Genomic DNA, 22,321 nt, shown 5'->3' on the forward strand with positions numbered 1-22,321 from the left:
GGTTGTGTTAAAGGGATAGTTTAACATTTTGTCAAATTGGCCCATTGCCATAACCCCTATAGTCATAGCAGTAGGTTCGTTACCTTTAATTGTCGGTGCAAGCTGTTTTTAGAACGGCGGAGCAGAGCCGTGAGCTGCTCAGAGCTACGCTATGGAGGCTCATTATGGGATTTCTTGGTTGGTTTCCCTCATCAAACTCATCAAATACACAATCCAACAACTCCACAACGCTCTGGTGGACAAGTTGTGAGCTGCACATTCACCACGCTATGAGATAATAACACAACGTTACCACACAGAGTTGTTTTAGAGGGAAATTCATGCAAAACCACTGATGCACGTTGCCTTCAGGGACAGTTTTTCATCATCAGTCTCTGTATTTCCCTCTACAACAACTCTGTGTAGTAACGTTGTGTTATTATCTCATAGCGTGGTGAATGTGCAGCTCACAACTTGTCCACCAGAGCGTTGTGGAGTTGTTGGATTGTGTATTTGATGAGTTTGATGCATGAGGGAAAACAAGAGATCCCATAATGAGCCTCCGTAGCGTAGCTCTGAGCAGCTCACGGCTCTGCTCCGCCGTTCTAAAAACAGCTTGCACCGACAATTAAAGGTAACGAACCTACTGCTATGACTATAGGGATTATGGCAATGGGCCAATTTGACAAAATGTTGAACTATCCCTTTAAAACTGAGCTTTGCTCCTCTGTTCTTTCAGGAGGGAGGTTGGAAATGCATTCATCTTCTCCACTGAATCACTAATTGATCCAATTGATTTAGTCCTGAAAAACAAAACTAATTCTCGACCTTGCTTTGCTCTTTTAAATTATTTTTTTTTTGCAGCCTCACTCTCCGCTCACAGGGAAACGTCGTCTCTGACCTTTTCCACCGCTGACTCTGGGTTTCATGTAATTTTGTGATTAAAAATCTGAGTTTTTTTTTTTTTTTTTTTTCCCCTCCTGCTCCAAACATTGTAAGTCAGTCTGGGTGAATGCGTCTAAATGCCAAAATTGTAAATGCAAAAGAGAGCAATTAAACCAGAGCAGCATTTGATTACTGCTAAGAGCAGGTGGTTCTTTTGTGAGTGTGTGTGTGTGTGTCTCAAAATTGAATAAAATCTCTCTAACAATATGAATACTTTATTTAAAACCTTAAAAAAGTATATTTTGCTGTATATTTTCCATATTCGCTCCGTTTATCTGAAGTATAAGCAGCATAATTGTTATTTCTCTCCATCCAACAGGGAAAACTACAATACATATGCATGAAGGTACCAGACCCAGTGTGTGTGTGAGTGTGTGTGTGTGTGTGTGTGTGTGAGTGTGTGTGTTATGGGCCATGCTGGGCTCAGTTGGACATCAAATAATAGGCCATCATCAATCTCTGTCACACTCTCCAGGAGTGTGTAAGGAGTGTGAGTGTGTGAGTGTGTAGCCAGGTCAAGTGTGTGTGCCTGTGTGTGTGTGTGTGTGTACTAGAGGGATGAGGACAAAGGGATATAGGGCTTTGGAACAATGTGCCAGAGGTGTGTGTGTGTGTGTGTGTGTGTGTGTCAGTGTGTGTGTGTGTGTGTCAGTGTGTGAGATGTTCCCCGGTGACGAGCTCTTTCTGTCTGATAAAACCATGTGAGCGTCTTCGTCTTCGTCGTCTTCTTCCTCCTCCGGCGGCACAAAAACAGATTTTCCTCTCATGTGGACTTCACTTCACTTCACTTCACTTCACTGCTGCACGTTTCTATTTTAGACAAACCGGTCGATATGAGACATGGAGGAATCAGACACGTCTGTGTGTGTCATCTGTTTAACGCAGGCGTCTTACATTTTATAAGTTACTCTTTCTGAGAAATAAGAATGAAAAGTTTTAAAGTTATTGTTGTTAAAAAACAGCGTCTGTGTGTCATCTGTTTAAAGGGACATTGTGTAACTTCTCCTGTTATCTATTCGGGAAAATCGAGGTGGCGTCTGTGAAAAGTCACCGCGGTAACGCAGTGAGGAGGAATGGAGCGTTACACTGATGCTGCATAGACCGAATCGCCTTGTTGTTTACATTCTACTTCCGGGTAGAAAACCAGCACGTAATTTGAATGAGATCAATAGTAACGAACGAGAGTTTAGCTATATATCATATTTTTTCACGCCCTATCACCGTTTAGACAAATCTGAAATTATTGAAGAAACATTACTATTTCTGTGTGTGTGTGTTTTGTGTTGCTATGTGTTGTATTTATTCAGTTTGGGGGAATCACAGTGTCTAGAAAGCATCAGTGGCTGCAGCTGACAGGGACAGCTAACGGTAGCTAAGCTAACAGCGGTAACTAAGCTAACGGCGGTAGCTAAGCTAACACCAGGACGTCAGCTGTTAAAACCCTCCCGTTGTGGGACACGACATGAAACTACTCCAGTTAGCTCAGTCATGTTGGAACTCAGATATCCGCTGGAGAAAATATTTTTTCATGGAGCGTTTATTGAGTCACTGAGTTATTAAAGTTCAACAGGTAGCTAACCGTTAGCCCAGCTAATCTCTGATAACTATTACAAAAATGTGCACACATAAATAGTAATGTTTGTCCAATCATTGGTTTTATAAACTTTACAAACATCAGATTAGTCTAAACGGTGATATAGTGACATGAAAAAGTAGATATATATAGTGAAACTCTCGTCCGTCACTATTGTTCGAATGCTGGTTTTCTACCAGGAAGTAGTTGTAAACAACAAGGAGATTCGTCCTATTCACCTGCAGTCGGGCAGACGGCCGTCGCTAACAAACCAGATGTCATTTTAGTCACAGAAGTCCAGAGAAAGACGGTAAAAACAATACCACATCGCCATGACAACATATTGTCACGTGTATTGTTTTGTTGCCTCGTGCTGACAGACCACTTGTTTACATAGAGGCTTGTTTATGCCGTTACGTGCAGCGGCTGTCGTCCGTCTGCCATCTGCCCAATTTCAGGTGAATGCAGCATGAAAAATACGATAGAGTTGTTTGTAATATACAACCACAACGCTGGATGGGAGGAATTCCTACACAATGTACCTTTAACGCAAGCTTCTTATATTTTACAAGTTACTCTTTCTGAAAAATAAAAATGAAAAGTTTTAAAGTTATTGTTGTTAAAAAACAGTCTGATAGCGGGTTTTTGTGTTCTCAATATGTGTTTGTTGTACAGCACTTCTGTCAACGCTGTTGTTTTTAAACGTGCTTTATGAATAAATTTGTATTGTATTGTATTGTAAAAAACATAAAGTACGGTGGCCCTGAGGGCTCAAATCACTGCAGCTTCAGAAAACACATGCACAAAAACATAAATGTACTGCAAATTCAGAAAACGACTTCATCAGTTTGACGACACAGGAGCGGCAAAAACTCAGACGTGATGTTTTTAATGCTAATATGGACTGTTAGCTTAGCATTAGTCGTCAGCTTGGTGCGTCACTTTATTGTGCCCCCAGGAAACACTGCTGTTGTGTGTTATGACATTTTGTCAAACCGATCAAGTTCTTGTAGCACGTTGGTGGTTTTACATGTGTTTTCCTGAGCTGCAGGGAGTTGAGCCCTCGGGGCCACCGTAGATTAAACAGTTAGCTTGTCATTACTTGTCCCAACTTAAGAAAACACACACAAACACACAAATGTTCTACAAAGTCACAAAACAACTTCATCCAGTTTGACAACACGTGAGCTGCAAAACCTCACAACACAACAAAAGTGTCTCCAGGGACACAAAAAACCGGCTGAAGACTGATGCTACGCTAACAGTATTTGGCAATGTGTGAAAATGAATTCCCCTATGGGACAATAAAGGCATTCTATCTATCTATCTATCTATCTATCTATCTATCTATCTATCTATCTATCTATCTATCTATCTATCTATCTATGTAAACAATGTGATATTGATGTATAATATAATATAATCAATCAGTGATGGGAATAAGAGCGTTATATAAAAAAAAACGGTGTTACTAACAGCGCTACTTCCCATCACAAAATACACTTGTTCAAGTGTAGTAGTATATATATACACTTTTTTTTACTACTTACTTTTCCTGGTAATGGGCTTTATGCACAGCTCCACTACTTCCTGAAATAAGCCAGCTCCTTTATTTCCTGTCTTACATTATTGGACCAACTGATTAATCCAGGTGTGTCTGACCTCACAACAATGGTCAGACTGGATTAATCAATTGGTCCAATAATGTAAGACAGGAAATAAAGGAGCTGGCTACAGGAAGTAGTGGAGCTGTGCATAAAGCCCATTAGCTACCTTTATAATGTTGTAACTCAGGTACTAACTCTACTTTTTGGGGAAAGTAACGAGTAGCTCTAACTTCCTTTTTAAAAGTAACGTGCCCCAACACTGAATATAATATATTATAATATAATATAATGTAAGGGAATGTAACGTAATATAATATAATATACTTTGTCATTATAGTGAATGGCAACAGTGTTTGTTTACAGCAGTGGTAGTGTTGCTCCAGTGGGGCGGGGTGTGGCCGGCGCTCTCAGCCAATCAGAATCGCTTCCCCGCCCACACCGAACGCTGGGGAGGCGGGACTTACGCGGCCGCGGGCCAATCAGCGCCGAGCTTCCTCAGCGCAGGGAGAAGTTCCCAGCAGTCGGCTGCCAGTCTGGTCCGTAGCCACGATGGATGCAATACCAATACCATGCTGCTTACTGCTCGTCCTGCTGTTCGGGACAAGGATAGAAGAAAACACCGGTAAGTCTCCGTAAAAACAAAAACGGGACCGTGTTGTGGAAGTTATTGCCTCGTGGGTCCCGGAAGTTGCCCCTTATTCGGTTTGAGAAAAGCTTTTTTTTTGTTGTTGTGGAAGAAGCCCTGAAGAAGCAGAGTGAGTGTGTGTCTAAACTAAGATGGCGCAGGGTCCGTGCTGCTGCTGCTGCCGCTGCCGCTGCTGCCTGTCTCAGGAATGTTTATTGTCTGCAGGAAAATACGAGCAGGGAGCTGGGAAGAGCCAGAGGGACGTAGAGCTGCTGAGCTCCTCGGCTACGGGTGGATTAGATTAGATTTAATTTATTAATTTTCTTATTTTTTTTCTGCTCACCACCGCTTTTGCTTGGATTCCTCTTCTCTTTGCCAACAAAAGAGCTGTCCGGTCGGTGGAGCAGTCGGTTCTCCTCCTCCTTCTCCTCCTTTTCTCTCTTCTTTTTCTCTCAGTTTGGCAAACACAAAGTTGGCAGCATCTCCCGAGTGGATGTTTGCTTTCTGTTGTTCATTTACCTGCTGCTGCTGCTGCTCGGAGTGTGTGTTTTTTTTTTCTGGAGCTCCGTAGTTGAACAGAAAGAAGTTTGTGTCGCCTCAGGGCTCGGAGAACTGTCTGTCTCCCTGGGTTACCGACCGTTACCGACCGTTACCGTTACCTGGCTACCTTCATTCAAATCCACCGTTTGAAAACTAACGGTTAATTAACGGTTCAAAAAAAACAAAACAACCGTTAACGTTATGGAACACGTCAAAAACCGTTGCTGACTGACGTGACGCCTGTACTGGGATTCACTGGCGTCGTAAAATCGGACGTTTTGGTCACGAAAAGTGGATAAACACCATAAACCATAAAACACTGACAGACCTGTTGTCTATCTTGCTCCCCATTGGACAGTGTCCTCGCATCTGATGGATACATTTGCATAAAGTTGAATCACTGTCAACTTTTGGATGCACTGCCGCTGCCATACCCAAAATGTTTCAAATGCGAAGTCATGATGAATGAACAGCGATAATGCTTTTCGGCGAACACAACGAGCCCAAACGTGACCGCCGCGATTCAACTTTATGCAAATGAATCCGCCAGAATGCGAAGACGCTGTCCAATGGGGAGCAAGGCTGTGTCTCAAATTCGAATACTTCCATACACTAACTATTTTGAGTGTGTAAAGTGCGTTCAGTCAAAAAGTTAAGTGTGGAAAGATGGACGCTTCCCACCCTCAATGATCGCCATCTTGGCTATGTAGCGTCCAAAGAAGGGGAAGACGTTGGCAACAGACAGTTAGGCTATTTGATTTACGAACACACTAAACGCTAAAACAGTAGAAATTCACACACTACAAAAGTAAAAACAAACTACATGACAGTGAACTAAGGGAAGAATTCGAATTGAGCCTTAGCTTCGGTGGCGCCAGTGGATCCTAGGCGTTAGCTAGCTAACCGTTGGTGTAGCAGCAGCGTGCGACTCTTTTCAGAGCGGCGGTAAAGTCCAAAAACAACCACGTTTGTTGTTCACTTGTAAGTCATAACGTATTTGTTCTCATGTTTAAACTTTTACATTTTTAACGCCACATTTACGTCCACATTGGTTAGCTTGCTAGCTTTTAGCCATTAGCAGCGCGTAACGGGCTTCTAGCTTTTTTTTTAAACAACCACCCCTGTTATTATTATTGATTAATTAATTAATGAATCAATCTGTGGCTTAAGTGTGTTGTTAATCACAGGTTTAGTGATGTTATGTGTTCACAAGTTGAAGAGCCTACAGCCTAATTGTTTTTTAAACATCTTAATGTCAGAACAGGAGAAACTCGTCTGCGCTAAACTCCATTGAAAATGAAAACGATGCCAATTTAAAGTCAAGTTATGGTGCATTTTAGGTACCACAGGTTTAAAAACTGACTCAGGAAACGGCTTCTCATTTAGTGGCAGTGGTGGTGGTGATGATACGTTTTAATGATAACAGCTGAGGAGGACTGCAGGTGAAACAGGAAATAAAACACCAACTGTAGGCTGTAGCCTATCTGTCTCCGATGTGAAACTCTCTGCAAGACGACAACAACAAGAGGAAATTTGAGTCATGATGTGTAAAAAAAATAATAATCATAAGGGTTTGGTTCTTCTCACTGCTCATCCTCCTCTCCTCCATCCATCCATCCATCCATCCACTCGTGCTTCGCTGCTGGAGCAGGTTTTGGTTTTGATATTGCGAAGGGAACTGTGGCCGTTTCCTTTGTGTCGTTATTTATTTTATTTTTTTGCAGTGCAGGATGTGATTTTGCAAAGAAAAGGGAAGAGGTTTTTCTCACATGTACAAATAGCTGATAGTGTGTGTCTGTCTGTGTGTGTGTGTGTTTTCTTTTCCTCTCAATTGACTCGCAGATTCACGCGTTTCCTTTGTGTGACATTCCTTTGTGTGTGTGCAGAGAGAGAAAGAGAGAGAGAAAGAGGGAGAGAGCCTAGTCATGAGTGGAGGAGCGTGCGTTTCAAACAGCATAAGTAAAAAAAAAAAAATAAAAAAATCTCATTATATGCGAAATGCACGGTTGTGTCCTCGTATACCCCGATGCTGCTGCTGCTGCTGCTGCTGCTGCTGGATATCAAATTGATATGTCGGCTCGGGGGGACACACAAGAAGGGAGGGAATTCCGCTTTTCTTTGTCCGGCAATGGGATTGTCATGGCTGTGGGTCGCCTCCTTCCTCAGTCGGTGCAGCATCATTTCCATCAGAAAGGAAATAAATCTGCACAGTCCACATGTAGATAATCTGACCCACGCATCTCTGCTGCACATCTTTATATAGAAAATAGCATATATATATGTAATAATATGTAAACGATGTAGACTGTGCATCTGTGCATCATCATCATGTGGATGTAATGTCACCACGTCGTACACGTCCCGCTGCTGTTGGCTGTTCAGCACCACACCCCTCTCTCTGCAGCCTCGCGCTCGCACTCGCACACCAAAGCATCCACACACACACACACACACACACACACACACTCTCCACACACACACATACAGACACATGTGTAAGCCCTGGCGCTGAATTAGCTGGTGTCACCGTCCTCTCCTCATCCTCACGCTGCTCTTGTCACTCGAGTCGTTTCACTTCCATTTGTCTGCTGTGAATCTTGCGTTGCACTCCTTCCTTTTTACCCTTCTTCCACCCCCCCCCCCCCCCACGCTTTAGGCATAGTAAGTAATAGGGGTGGGAATCTTTTACTATCTCACGATTCGATTTGATTCTGATTTTTGGGGCTACGATTCGATTTTCGATTTTCGATTCAAAACGATTTGATTCATAATGATTTCTGCTTCAGTCTGTCGGTGCAAAGGATCGTCATGATCTACTCCAGTCTGCTCTGCAAGACAGAATGACTAAAGTGTCTTTTTCACATTTATTGAGTTTTAAACATTTATGGTAAATGATAAATGGTCTGTATTTATATAGCGCGTTACTATACCTGTAACGATACCCAAAGCGCTTTACAGTACATCACATTCACCCATTCACGCACACATTCACACACAGATGATTTATCCATGCTTTGATGGAATTGTTGAAACTGTTGCATGAAAGCAATATCACATATTGCTTAAGTAACAAAATTAAAAGTGCCTCTTTATTAAAAGAAATAGTGCAGTTAAACATGCTGCCTTTTAAATTCTAAGGAAATGGAGGCCGACAGCAGCAGATTTGTTTCACTTTTTTATTTTTTAAAATCGACTTTGGGACATTTTACATCGATTCTGAATCGTATTAAATGAGAATTGTGATTCTTATGTGAATCAATTTTTTTGGCACACCCCCATTGCCTTGCACTCCTTCTTTTTTACCCCTTTTTCCACCCCCCAACCTCCCATTTCTCCCCCTCCCTCCCCACGCTTTAGGCCTAGTAAGTGAAGGAAGGGGGGGTTAATTTAAGCTGGAGTGGCCGGTATAAACGATGAGTGTTGTGTCAGCGCTCTGAGTCAAATACCAGAGACTTGTCATGGGGATGGGGGGGTAGGGGGGGGGTGGGGGGCCTCGGTCCGAATCGGTCCTGACTGACTGACAGGGGGTGTCGGGGATTGGTTCAGGATGTTATCTAAGCTGCTCTCGCTGCTGCTGCTGGTAATGAAATGTCCAGAGATTTATAGACGTATATCTTGCAGTGTATCCCACTTTTCTATAATGTATGGATGCTGCAAAGGCTGAACGCTCTGTGCTCGGTTCGGGGGGTGGGTGGGGTAAGGGGGTGTTTCAGTATTTCAGCAGGTTAAATGAAGGAAATTGTAAAAAAGGAAATGACACAACACAGATTTAAACAGATGTCAGACATCAGCGGTGTACTTTTTCTAATTTCTCCTGTGAATATGTCAATGAAAGTTGGTGTGTTTTTGGAAAATCCTGGTTTTATACGTTGTGGATGTAAACATACATATTCCATCTTTGAGAAATCAGAGTAAATGGAGATAAATTATGAGGATTAATCAATTATTGATGTTAATTTAAGGATTTGTAGCTCTTTTTTTGTCTTGTAGGGTAATAAACTGAATGTATTTGGGCCGTTTTCCAGATGAAATGCGATTTTTTTTCTTTCTTTTATTCTTTCCAGACTGGATCTTGGAGTGTAGATGATTGTGATCAGCATTTTCAGTTATTCTGAGATCGTTTTTTTAGGCTAATCAATTAATCATGAACAGTGGCTCCCCTAAGGATACAGTTGGAACAGTGGAGATGAAGCGAAAATGTATTTTATTCACATGGTTGTGAAATATATATATTTTTTTGTGCACTTGCAAAGTGTGAATTGCCGAGAGGTTTCTTATCTGGTTCAGGAAGAGAACATACAGTACAAGTGTGAACAGTATAATGAGCTGGAGAAATGTCGGATGGTCTGAAACATGAGAAATGCAATGAGTAAAAACTTAACTTGCTGGCGTTAACTTGCGTCACAGTATTTGTTGTATAATCCAACACTAACTGTTGAATTATTTAAAAGCATTTGACATTTTCAGGGATAAAACAACCTAAATTCATGACGTTTTTCAAAGGGAATCATATTTAGATAGTTCACAACACTGATATCCTTCAGTGCGTAAAGTTCCTGCTATCTGTGAATCTTTAAAATATTGTTTGTCTATTCATATCAAACGATGTGATCACCTTTGCATGTCTCTTTGTTGACATCTTCCCAGTGTTTGTTGAGCTGTCATCATAAGTTTTACCTGAGAGCAACGTTGATTGTTATTATATTTAATTCACAGATGTGTGAACTGACCTCGACATGAAGCGTCCACACTGCAAGAGAAATACGAAGCAGCATTTTTTTTTTGCAGCCCTGCTGTTCTAGTAACCAGAATAATGTGAAATATTAAACATCACTTTTATTCTTTTGGTGTATCTTTGCAAAGAAACATTGAAGAGATAACGACCGCTCATTCAAACCCTGAACTTCCACAATGGAGTGAATTTGTTGAAAGCTTCAGGGTCGATGCCGAAAACTGAAATGGCAAACATGTTTTTTTTCTTCTTTTTTACATAATTTTTTTTAAATTTTCAATTGGATTTAACCTTTTTATTCAATAATTTTGTATTCAGCCTATAACCTATTTGTGTGAGCTAACCTTCTCTAGATGAGATGTTGAGCGGTACGACCTTCCAGTCAGGAGATGATGAACATTGGGTTTCACCCCGAGATATTGTTCATTAAGATTTTTCTCTATAAACATAAAATTGAAATGAATGAGAGGGAACAAATCAAAATCCTACTTCAAGTTAAAAAGAAACATCTTCAATAACTGCAAAGAATCCACGAACATGTTTAAAGATGACCCCATCGTATAGATAATGGTGTCGTCTGCATAGAAACAGACAGTAAGGCAAGGCAAGGCAAGGCATCTTTATTTATATAGCGCATTTCATACCAAGGCAACTCAATGTGCTTTACATAAAGACAAAACATTAAAAAAAGAAGAAGCATAAGACAGAATAAAAACAAACAAAACACTGAAAACAGAGTTAAAAGCAAGAGCAAATAAAAGTAAAATAAAAGAAAATAGATAAAGTTTTAAGTTCTCAGCTATAAGCACGTGAAAAGAGAAATGTTTTTAACCTGGATTTAAAAGTGCTTACAGTTGGGGCTGATTTCAGTTCTGCTGGTATTTTGTTCCACTTGTGTGCAGCATAACTTTGTTCTTTGTAAAAGAACAAAGGTCCCCAACATAGGACCTTGAGGAACACCTGTTGTCACTATTACAGATGTGCGTTTGTTTTCACTGAGCTCCTCCAGCTACAGCCTGAAAACCAGTTTATCAACGGATCAGTAAAACCTACGAGTTAGTATTTAAGTGTTTGGAGAGAAGCCTGAGACACCGAGTCAAATGGTTTTTGGACAAATCAATGAAGATTGTCGTCCAGGGTGAAACCTGTCACGGTATTTGTCTCTGTCTAATAAATAAATGGAGGAATGCTGACTTCAAGGAAACTAAAATCAGATTTACTTCTGTTTTCTAAAAAAAAGAATAGGGTTCAGTTTCTTCAGGACAGTCGTGGCATTTCACTGTTGAGACTTGGTGAAGTTTGGGGAATATTTCAAACTGGTGTTTAACAGTGTCTTTAAGGTCTGCAGAGAGACTTTAGATGTGAATCCATAGATTGTTTTCAGAGTTGTTATAGGTCAAGTGAAGTGAAGTAGAGAAACTAGAGTTTTTAGGGAAGCGGCTACCAACCGGTGAAGGAGCAGCATGTTTTTCAGTCATGGGATTTTTCACGCCGGCCTCAGTGGGCGTTCTGCTTCCTTCTTTCTGTAGAGTTCAGCTCATACGTTGTGCTATACTACGCCTGTGTTTTTTTGTTGTTGTTAGATTAGATTAGATTAGAAAACTTTATTGATCCCCAAGGGGAAACTGCTTTGCCACCCAATACATCCACTTAACAAACAATTCAAACATTTCCATACCATTGCACAAAACTTATCAACATGATTGGATACTTCATCAGGATATCCGCGGGGTCTTGAAAAGTATTAAAAGGTGATAAATCAATTTTGGGAAAATTAAGACCCTTAAAAAGTATAAAATAGTATTTTCACAACTTTTATAAAGTCTTAAATTTTGAAGGTATTTTTTCTGAATTAGCTGTCCAAGAGTTTGAGTCCTAAAAAACATTGAGAAAGTGTGTGAATTTATCCATTTTAGTAAAAAACAAAGATGAACCGGTACATAAAAAAGAAAAGAAGATTGTTGTTTTGGTTTTTTGAGAGTGGAGCAATGTTATTTTTTGGGTTTTTTTTATTATAAACTTTGCCTTTTATTTATTATCCCAGCCTATTTTGAATACTGTTGTATCATAGTGGTCTATATAGTCTTTATCACAAACTAGAACTGTTAAGTTAAAAGTGTCACTGATGTAAATGGTTACAGCTTGAAGTGGCGGTGAGGTACTGAAAAATATTGATAAGGTCTTGAAAAAGTCTTAAAAAGGTTTTAGAATTAACTTCAAGATTCCTGTATACGACAGAGTAGGCTGCTCAAAGCAAGTGATTGTTGTTGTTGTTGAAATCTCTCAAAATTCCCAGGGTGTGGATATTTTTCGCACCAACTTTCATCTGCTCCGTGTTGTTACCCCACTACTCCCTCCTCCTCATCCATCGGCTGGGGGGGGGGGCCATGTTTTGTGTCCGTTGTGGAGTGTTTTTCGGAGCGCTGCTTGCTTGTGGAGCGTTGTTTTTTTCCGGGCGCTGTGTGTGCTGTGTGTGCTGCTGCTGTCAGTACGAGCGGTGGAGGAATGCCAGGCATGCGGGTGACCCTGGACGCCCGTTGTCCCGGCCCAAGGAACCACAACTAATTTGAGAGGTTGTAGCCGTGCCAGTGGCCATCGGGATTCAAAGGCACCAATGCGTTAATGAATGGCCCCCCACTCTGCTCGCCTTCATGCCGAGGCCAGGGAATCACAAGCTCTGCTGCTGATTCTGTGTTGTGCGAGGGGAGGGGAGGGGGGGGGAGTTTGTCCGCCACAGATAGATAGGAAGAAGAATTACAGTGACTTGCAAAGCCCGGGCCGTTAAATCTCCATGAAGTACGGCATCCTATAAACGGTTGGTTTGTGTTGTAAGAAGGTTCTTATTTAATGTTGAGCAGAGCTGTGTTTTCTCTGCTGCTATCTGAATGCACAACGGGATTTACCACAAACCACAGCCTTCGACCTCATCTCAAGTTTTTTTTTATTTATTTGACTTGTGTCAGAGCAAGTTCTTAATTAAAACAGGTGAGAGGAGTTTCTGGATTTGGATTTGGTTTTTAATCATAGAGAAAAAGCCAGAGAGAGATTGCAGCAGGTTTCCAAAGAAATGCATTGATTTTATTTTATGTGTGACACCTCTCTGCAGAAGTGCCTGTGATTTTTAAAGAGGTTTATTATTGGAGAACCAATCTGTGATTCTGTTAAGGTCGTAAGTGTTTTGTGTTTGCTCTTTGAGAAGCAGCACAATCATTTAAATCATCATTTAAACACTTTGAATATCACCACAGTTACCTGAACAGGTGTGAGGCCGAGGACTCTGACCCCTTTTATTCTCTTAAGAGCCGTTCTGACAAAACGAAACACTCAGACTCAACTCCCAAAACCAAATCAGCATGAATGAGACTGAGTTTTAACAAGTCATCAGATGTCGAATACTCTCACTTTGTTGCAGAAACATCTCAAAGTCTCTTCACACAGCAACGTGAATCATGATTCAACCAATCCTCGAAATAAATGTCCATATATCTGAGTAGAAGTCAGAGAAGAAGCTCCTCGTGCTGCTGAAAAAGCTTGAAAACCTTTAGCGCTGCAGGTTATTGTCTGTAAAAGATGACATAGACGCGCACGAAAACCTACTTCCTGTTTACACATGCTCAGTGAAGGTAAAGATGCGTTCAGGTGTGCTATTCTACACATGGATCAATTTTGTTTTTGAAATAGAAACTGCAAACGAGAGCTCAAGTTGAAGCCAGACTGAACCAGAGGTAGCTTATATCAGATGTTATCACCACACACATCTGTAAACAAACCCAACGCTTGGTCTCGTTTGACTAGCGGCTAACAGATAACCATTCAATGTGCCTCTGTGTTTTGATTCGGTTGTGTTTGCCGCATTTGGACTGAGTGAAGTTGTGTTGAACTTTCATCACAATGTGGTCAAGGTTAATGTCCAAACCGATGCAGCTGCTGCCACGACAACTCATCATATTTCCCATGGTCTTGTTTGGTCCAACAAACTGCAACAAACTTTAGATTTTTAAAGTGAAAATGAAGCAAAAAATTCAAATCACAGCGTCTGCTCTCACTTTGGTTCCTGTGATGTGATTCAATAAATTCCAGATAATTCAAATAGTTGTACTAAAGTCTCTGCTTGTGTAACCATCTTCAGTCCAAACTTTGTTCACATTAAACATGGTTGGTAGATTTTACATCCAATCATCTTTTCTTTGTATCTGAGGAGGAATAAGGTAAATATCAAGACACAGATAGATTATAATGAGGACTGGGACTGGGAATGTGATGGTCTTGGAAATGGTCTCGCATTGGTTTGGTCTCGGTTTCAACCCCCTCAGAGTTTTGGTCTTGGTCTTGACTCGGTCTTGGGTTTGATGGTTTCTACTGTTGTGGAGCATGAACACATCCATCGTCCAGTTTCAGTCCGATTGAGGCGTTTACATAAAATGTTCAAAACCAGGAGCGCTACGTGGACTCGTTTCTCAAAAACTAGAGGTGCTCTTTGGAGAGGGATCCAAGGGATGTGGAAAAAACAAAGAAAAACTCCAAGGCACACTGCAAAAACTCAAAATCTTTCCAAGAACATTTGTCTTATTTCTTGTCAAAATGTCTCATTTCTAGTCAAAACAGTCCCTCTCCACTTAAAATAAGACTCATCAGCTAAAAATTAAATTGTTTTTAGATCATTTTCACCTGTTTCAAACAAATTTTCACTTGAAATAAGTAGAAAAATCTGCCAGTGAAAGAAAGTTTTTTGTGCTTGTGATAAGGAAGAAAAACTTGCTCCACTATCAGATTATTTTAAGTGAAAATATGGTTGAAAGAAACTGCTTTTTAATGTGATGAGTCTTATTTTAAGTATAGTGAGATTTGTTTTGACTAGAAATAAGACAAATATTCTTGGTAATATATTAGATTTTTTGCAGTGCACTCTCTTTGAGTTAATAAAAAATAATCTGGCATTGTCACAATGACCTGTTTAAAATATCATGAACTTCCAATCGCATCATCTGGGTGTCTTAATCGGAGTTGGAGAATTCGGATATCAGTCGGACTAACGCATTTACATGGACTTCAGTTGTCCAGTTCTAGTCGGATTGAGGCAATAATTCTATTTTCAAGTGTCATGTAAACATACTGACTAGTTGGTGACGAAGAGGAGTCGTCGCTGCCACGGTTTAAAGTCGTAACTCGTAGCCGTGCGTCTTCAGTCGTCTTCACAGCCAATCGCTGGGCTGTTTGTCATTCATCCACATTACTCTCTCCACGGTGTGTAATCTCGTCCCAGCAGAGCGCTCACACTCACACTCCAGCACCGCGCCATCACTTCTAATACTCTGATTAGAATAAGATCCCCCGAGGGCCTCGCTGTAATATCCCACTAATACACAGTGTTACAGTATTACAGTACACGCCGGCTCTAGTTACACGCAGCAGCGGCCTCAGATTGATCGCTGACCAGCCCCGTAGAAGCGGTGGTATTACCAACGCTGTCGCTGTGCATGTAAATGCATCCTGCAGCTTCCTCCCGCTGAGCCCAGTTCTTCCATATTAAACGTCTGGCAGCTGCAGAGGAACAGTAATCAGTTTAGTTCGCTTTTTATTTTGAACCTTTAGTGATTTGTTTTTCTCCGTCAGTCTGACAGCGCTGCAACAAACCTCTGCAGCTTCGATCTCATTGTGGATTCTCTACAGGAAACTCAGCGGTTAAAGCTTCACATCACAGATACTCCAGAGTAATGCTGCGTGGCGGCTGCAGCACCGTGGTGCGTTCAAGTGACTGAATCCTGTTGCACTCTACAATAAGGTGCACAAAGTTAGAGGAGTTACTGATGAGTAGTTACTGAGGAACTAATGGGGAAGTAATGAGTAGTTACTGAGGAACTGAGGTACACAAAGTTAGAGAAGTTACTGAGGAACTAATGAGGAGTTACTGAGGAACTAATGAAGAAGTAATGAGGAGTTACTGAGGAACTAATGAGGAGTTACTGAGGAACTAATGAAGAAGTAATGAGGAGTTACTGAGGAACTAATGAGGAGTTACTGAGGAACTAATGAGGAGTTACTGAGGAACTAATGAAGAAGTAATGAGGAGGTACTGAGGAACTAATGAGGAGTTACTGAGGAACTAATGAAGAAGTAATGAGGAGTTACTGAGGAACTAATGAAGAAGTAATGAGGAGTTACTGAGGAACTAATGAGGAGTTACTGAGGAACTAATGAAGAAGTAATGAGGAGTTACTGAGGAACTAATGAAGAAGTAATGAGGAGTTACTGAGGAACTAATGAAGAAGTAATGAGGAGTTACTGAGGAACTAATGAAGAAGTAATGAGGAGTTACTGAGGAACTAATGAGGAGTTACTGAGGAACTAATGAAGAAGTAATGAGGAGTTACTGAGGAACTAATGAGGAGTTACTGAGGAACTAATGAGGAGTTACTGAGGAACTAATGAGGAGTTACTGAGGAACTAATGAAGAAGTAATGAGGAGTTACTGAGGAACTAATGAGGAGTTACTGAGGAACTAATGAGGAGTTACTGAGGAACTAATGAAGAAGTAATGAGGAGGTACTGAGGAACTAATGAGGAGTTACTGAGGAACTAATGAAGAAGTAATGAGGAGTTACTGAGGAACTAATGAGGAGTTACTGAGGAACTAATGAAGAAGTAATGAGGAGTTACTGAGGAACTAATGAAGAAGTAATGAGGAGTTACTGAGGAACTAATGAGGAGTTACTGAGGAACTAATGAAGAGTTACTGAGGAACTAATGAGGAGTTACTGAGGAACTAATGAGTAGTTACTGAGAAACTAATGAGTAGTTACTGAGGAACTAATGAGGAGTTACTGAGGAACTGAGGTGCACAAAGTTAGAGAAGTTACTGAGGAACTGATGAGCAGTTACTGAGGAACTAATGAAGGACTAATGAGTAGTTACTGAGGAACTAATGAGTAGTTACTGAGGAACTAATGAGGAGTTACTGAGGAACTAATGAGTACTTACTGAGGAACTAATGAGGAGTTACTGAGGAACTAATGAGGAGTTACAGAGGAACTGATGTAGAAGTAATGAGTAGTTACTGAGGAACTGATGAGGAGTTACAGAGGAACTGATGAGGAGTTACTGAGGAACTAATGAGTACTTACTGAGGAACTAATGAGGAGTTACAGAGGAACTGATGAGGAGTTACTGAGGAACTAATGAGTAGTTACTGAGGAACTGATGAGGAGTTACTGAGGAACTAATGAGGAGTTACTGAGGAACTGATGAGGAGTTACAGAGGAACTGATGTAGAAGTAATGAGTAGTTACTGAGGAACTGATGAGGAGTTACAGAGGAACTGATGAGGAGTTACAGAGGAACTGATGAGGAGTTACAGAGGAACTGATGAGGAGTTACTGAGGAACTAATGAGTAGTTACTGAGGAACTAATGAGGAGTTACTGAGAAACTAATGAGAAACAAATGAGTAGTTATCAAGGAACTAATGAGGAACTAACTATTACTTAATCATTAGTTACTCTTTCTGTACCCTAAAGTAAAGTGAGACATCAAAATGAGTAACAACTACCGGTACTCATTAGTTCCTCAGTAACTACTCTAGTTTTGTGTGTTTCCCTCAGTCCTTCTGTGTTTTAAATGAGTCTGGAGAAGGTAGAGAAAGCTTCGAGGAACTTTCTTCACATTTGGCACAAACCTTCACGAAGATGAACTGTGATGAAGTCTGGTCTCGTTTCCTCTTATTCATCATCTAGTTACCATGTGTGTAGTCTTATCTGTCATGAGGTGAGGTTACTACGGGTTACAGGGCGCGTTAGGTTGATTTAACCAGCACTAGGACCCTGAAGTGAAACGACATCAACCACAGAGAGGTTATGATTATAGATTTATGATTGGTTTGTGTTTGTTCAGTGTGTGTTCAGTGTGTGTGTGTGCGTCAGTGCAGGTTTCTCTCTTGTGTAAACACTGGCTCAGATTTTCCTCCTGACACCTGTGACTGAGTGTGTGTGAGTGTGTGAACTGGTTTTTGTTGTTGACTTTCCATGTGAACGGCCTGAAGCGAGCTGAACTCTTATCTGACGAGATCAGTGTTGTTACACGAGCTGTAAATACAGGAATGTGTGTGTCTGAGTGTGTATGTGTGCGTCTGAATGTGTATGTATGTGTGTGTTTTTCGTAGCTGCAGGCGATGAAGAAAGAAACCATTAAGTCATTAAGTCAGTGAAGGCATCATCCAGGTGAACGACGTAGACAATTACAGACTCACCTGAACGCCTCGGTGTCGGTGTCAGTGGTGTTTCTGTGTGGCATCGATCGGCTGCAGGACGCACGCACGCACGCACGCACGCACGCACGCACGCACGCACGCACGCACGCACGCACGCACGCACACAGAGTGAAGTGTTTGGACAGGACTTAGCGGCTGCGTAGCGGAGGAGGAGAGGAGGAGGAGGAAGAGAAGGAGAGGAGAGGAAGGAGGAAAAGAAGGAGAGAAGAGGAAAGAGGAGGAAAAGAAGGAGAAGAGAAGGAGGAGGAAGAGAAGAGGAGGAGGAGAGAAGAGGAGGAAGAGGAGGAGAGAAGAGAAGGAGGAGGAAGAGGAGAGAAGAGGAGGAGGAGGAAAAGAAGGAGAGAAGAGGAAGGAGGAGGAAAATAAGGAGAGAAGAGGGAGGAGGAAAAGAAGGAGAGAAGAGAAGGAGAGAAGAGGAAGGAGGAGGAAAATAAGGAGAGAAGAGGGAGGAGGAAAAGAAGGAGAGAAGAGAAGGAGAGAAGAGGAAGGAGGAGGAACAGAAGGAGAGAAGAGGAAGGAGGAAAAGAAGGAGAGAAGAGGAAGAAGGAGAGAAGAGAAGGAGAGAAGAGGAAGGAGGAGGAACAGAAGGAGAGAAGAGGGAGGAGGAAAAGAAGGAGAGAAGAGAAGGAGAGAAGAGGAAGGAGGAGGAAGAGAAGGAGAGAAGAGGGAGGAGGAAAAGAAGGAGAGAAGAGGAAGGAGGAAAAGAAGGAGAGAAGAGAAGGAGAGAAGAGGAAGGAGGAGGAAGAGAAGGAGAGAAGAGGAGGAGGAGGAAAAGAAGGAGAGAAGAGGAAGGAGGAGGAAAATAAGGAGAGAAGAGGGAGGAGGAAAAGAAGGAGAGAAGAGGAAGGAGGAGGAACAGAAGGAGAGAAGAGGAAGGAGGAGGAAGAGAAGGAGAGAAGAGGAAGGAGGAGGAAAAGAAGGAGAGAAGAGGGAGGAGGAAAAGAAGGAGAGAAGAGAAGGAGAGAAGAGGAAGGAGGAGGAACAGAAGGAGAGAAGAGGAAGGAGGAAAAGAAGGAGAGAAGAGGAAGGAGGAAAAGAAGGAGAGAAGAGAAGGAGAGAAGAGGAAGGAGGAGGAACAGAAGGAGAGAAGAGGGAGGAGGAAAAGAAGGAGAGAAGAGAAGGAGAGAAGAGGAAGGAGGAGGAAAAGAAGGAGAGAAGAGGAAGGAGGAAAAGAAGGAGAGAAGAGAAGGAGAGATGAGGAAGGAGGAGGAACAGAAGGAGAGAAGAGAAGGAGGAGAGAAGAGGAGGAGTGTTGGGTGTGGGGAGGGCAGCCACCTCAGCAGCCAATCAGACGCCTCGACCGGCTCGGTCGGCGCCGTGAGTCAGCTGCTTCACACACACAGCACCTCCTCCCTCCTTCTCTCCTCCTCTCCTTCCCTCTGGTCTCCATTAACTCCTCCATCATGGTGCTCCTTCTCTCTCCTCCTCTTCTCTCCTTCTCCTCCTCCTCTTCTCTTTCTTTTCCTCATCTTCCTCCTAATCCTTCCTCCTCCTCTTCTCTCCCTTCTCCTCTTCCTCCTTCTCTTTCTCCTCCTCTTCCTCCTCCTCCTCTTCCTCCTCTTCCTCCTTCCTCTTCTCTCCTCTTCCTCTCTCCTCCTCCTTCCTCTTCCTCCTCCTCTTCTCTCCTTCCACCTCCTCTTCTCTCCTTCTCCTCCTCTTCCTCCTCTCCTCCTCTTCTCTCCCTCTCCTCCTCTTCCTTCTTCCTCCTCCTTCCTCTTCTCTTCCTTCTCTCCCTCCTTCTCTCCTTCTCTTCCTCCTTTCTGCTTCTCTTCTCTCTTCCTCCTCTTCTTCCTCCTCCTCCTTCCTCTTCCTCCTCCTCTTCTCTCCTTCTCTCCCTCTCCTCTCTCCTTCTCTTCCTCCTCTCTCTCCTTCTCCTCTTCTCTCCTTCCTCTTCCTCCTCCTCTTCTCTCCTCCTTCTCTCCTTCTCTTCTCTCCTCCTCCTCTTCTCTTCTTCCTCTCTCCTCCTTCCTCCTATTCTCTTCTCCTCCTTCTCTCTCCTCCTCTTCCTTCTCTCTCCACCTCCTCTTCTCTTCCTCCTCCTCTTCTCTTCCTCTTCTCTTCCTCCTCCTCTTCTCTTCCTTCTCCTCCTCTTCTCTTCCTCCTCCCTCCTCTTCTCTTCCTTCTCCTCCTCTTCTCTCCTTCTCTTCTCTCCTCTTCCTCCTCCTCTTCTCTTCCTTCTCCTCCTCTTCTCTTCCTCCTTCCTCCTCTTCTCTTCCTCCTCCTCCTCTTCTCTCATTCTCCTCCTCCTCCCCCCCCCCCTCCTCTTCCTTCCTTCTTCTATCAGACCCAGATCGTTGTTCATCTGCCGTCGGTGTAAAACTGGACGGACGACAACGTTCAGCCTGTTAGAGCAAGGTCACCTCTACAGCCCGTTGGTGTGTGTGTGTGTGTGTTTCCTGCTGCTTTTATTAAAATGAAGATGATGATTCACCTTCAGTGTCACATGACTTTTAGGTTGTGATACCTGTTGTTGTGTATCAGGTGTGTGATGATGTGATGTGAGAGGAATGTCGACCGGTTGTCGTGTCGTTTCAGCTCTGCAGGAAGAAACACTTGGAAAAATGTCAATGAAATAAATGTGACCCGTTCCATCAAAATGAGTCGGAAGTCGCAACGTTCTATTTTTAGATTATCAGCTGATAACGTGGAAAACCCATAGAAAATAAAAAAAAAATGTTTTACCCTAATTTCAAAGCAGTGACATTCAAAAACAATCTCCCGAAGTTTCACAGTCCAGATAATTGAGAAAAGGCACGAAAATGATGATTAAAGTTGACCTGCAACTTAAACCCTCTGAAATTGAGTGTTGCTTCGGTGCAAAACATGAAATATCTCCTGCTGTTCATGATAGAGACGAGCTGTAAACTGCATCTGAATCGCGGGATTCTCCGCTTTCCGACGGTCATTGAATGGTGCCTCTATGACGAGAAGGGACGGGTACAGAAACAGGTGCTAAACCGAGTAGCATCGACGCTAACAGAGCGTAGCATCGATGCTAACCGAGCGTAGCATCGATGCTAATCCGAATGTACACGCTTGCACATGTTTTACAAAATGTCAACAAAACATGACAACTTCTGAACCGTTTATGATAGAGACGAGCTGTAAAAAGCATCTGAATTGTAAGATTCTCTGCTTTCCGAGGGTCATTGAATGCTGCATCTATGACAACAAGAGACCGTATAGGGAGCGTGTAATCACGTGGTACAGGAACAGATGCCAGGGTCACTGGCAAAAACTTTAACTGCTATTTTCTCAGGTTTTAGAACAGAACAAGAGAGTAGGAGATCGTAATTCAAATGGCCACATCTAGAAAACCATCAAATGTATGACTTTGACTAGAGTGTCATTTTAAAGCTTATTTTCTAATCTTTCCATTGATACCAAAATCTCAACTTTGAAATTTGGGTCACTGTGACTCATTTTGATGGATCGGGTCACAAATATATAATATATATATATATAAGCTTTATTTCAGACACAGGTCCATATCACAAACCATACAATATAAATAGTACAAAAATAAAAGAAAGTACAAAAATACAAGAGGAGTGTGCATTTTATAAAATATACAGACTATTGCACCAATGCCACCTCAGCATAGAAGTGAATCGGTAGCAGCTTTTCAATGGGCTTACTAGAGCCTCAATTATGTGATTCTCTGATTTGTCTATAGGCGACACATAAAACTAAACATGAAATGAAAATCAGTAGAAAAAAAGGTAAAAAAATAATAAATAGTTTTACCGTCCAGTGCCAGGACAGGATTTCTAACTTATAAAGCAGACGGAGAGAAGACACAGAAACAGACTTCACATCAGTTCTTATCGACCCGTGTAGAGAAAAACTGAAATCCAATTGCAACAATTAATCGATGAATAGCACAGTAATCGCTTATTAAATTAATCCAATCACAGCAAAGCACAATTGTAAATGAACACAAAGGGTTTCCAAAGTGCTGCAGAGTAAAATAAAAACCATAAAACATAATAAACAGACAAAGGGACAATAAAACATAATAACTTTGTCCACTCCAGATAAAATCAACAACCTATGTG

At 41.9% G+C, this 22,321-nt stretch overlaps 1 protein-coding gene across 1 annotated transcript in view; it reads left to right on the forward strand.

Moving 5' to 3' along the window:
* Window positions 1-4,438: 4,438 nt before the first annotated feature.
* Window positions 4,439-22,321, forward strand: part of tgfbr1b (transforming growth factor, beta receptor 1 b) — an 89,154-nt gene continuing 71,271 nt past the window's right edge. The window contains exon 1 of the mRNA XM_085763980.1: window positions 4,439-4,726. Within this exon, the coding sequence (XP_085620106.1) occupies window positions 4,654-4,726 (73 nt within the window). The 5' untranslated portion in view covers window positions 4,439-4,653. The remainder of the gene's footprint in view (window positions 4,727-22,321) is intronic.

This window comes from Trachurus japonicus, chromosome 20, assembly GCF_045865225.1.
Source record: "Trachurus japonicus isolate A0001 chromosome 20, Traja_1.0".
NCBI classification, from domain to species: domain Eukaryota; kingdom Metazoa; phylum Chordata; class Actinopteri; order Carangiformes; family Carangidae; genus Trachurus; species Trachurus japonicus.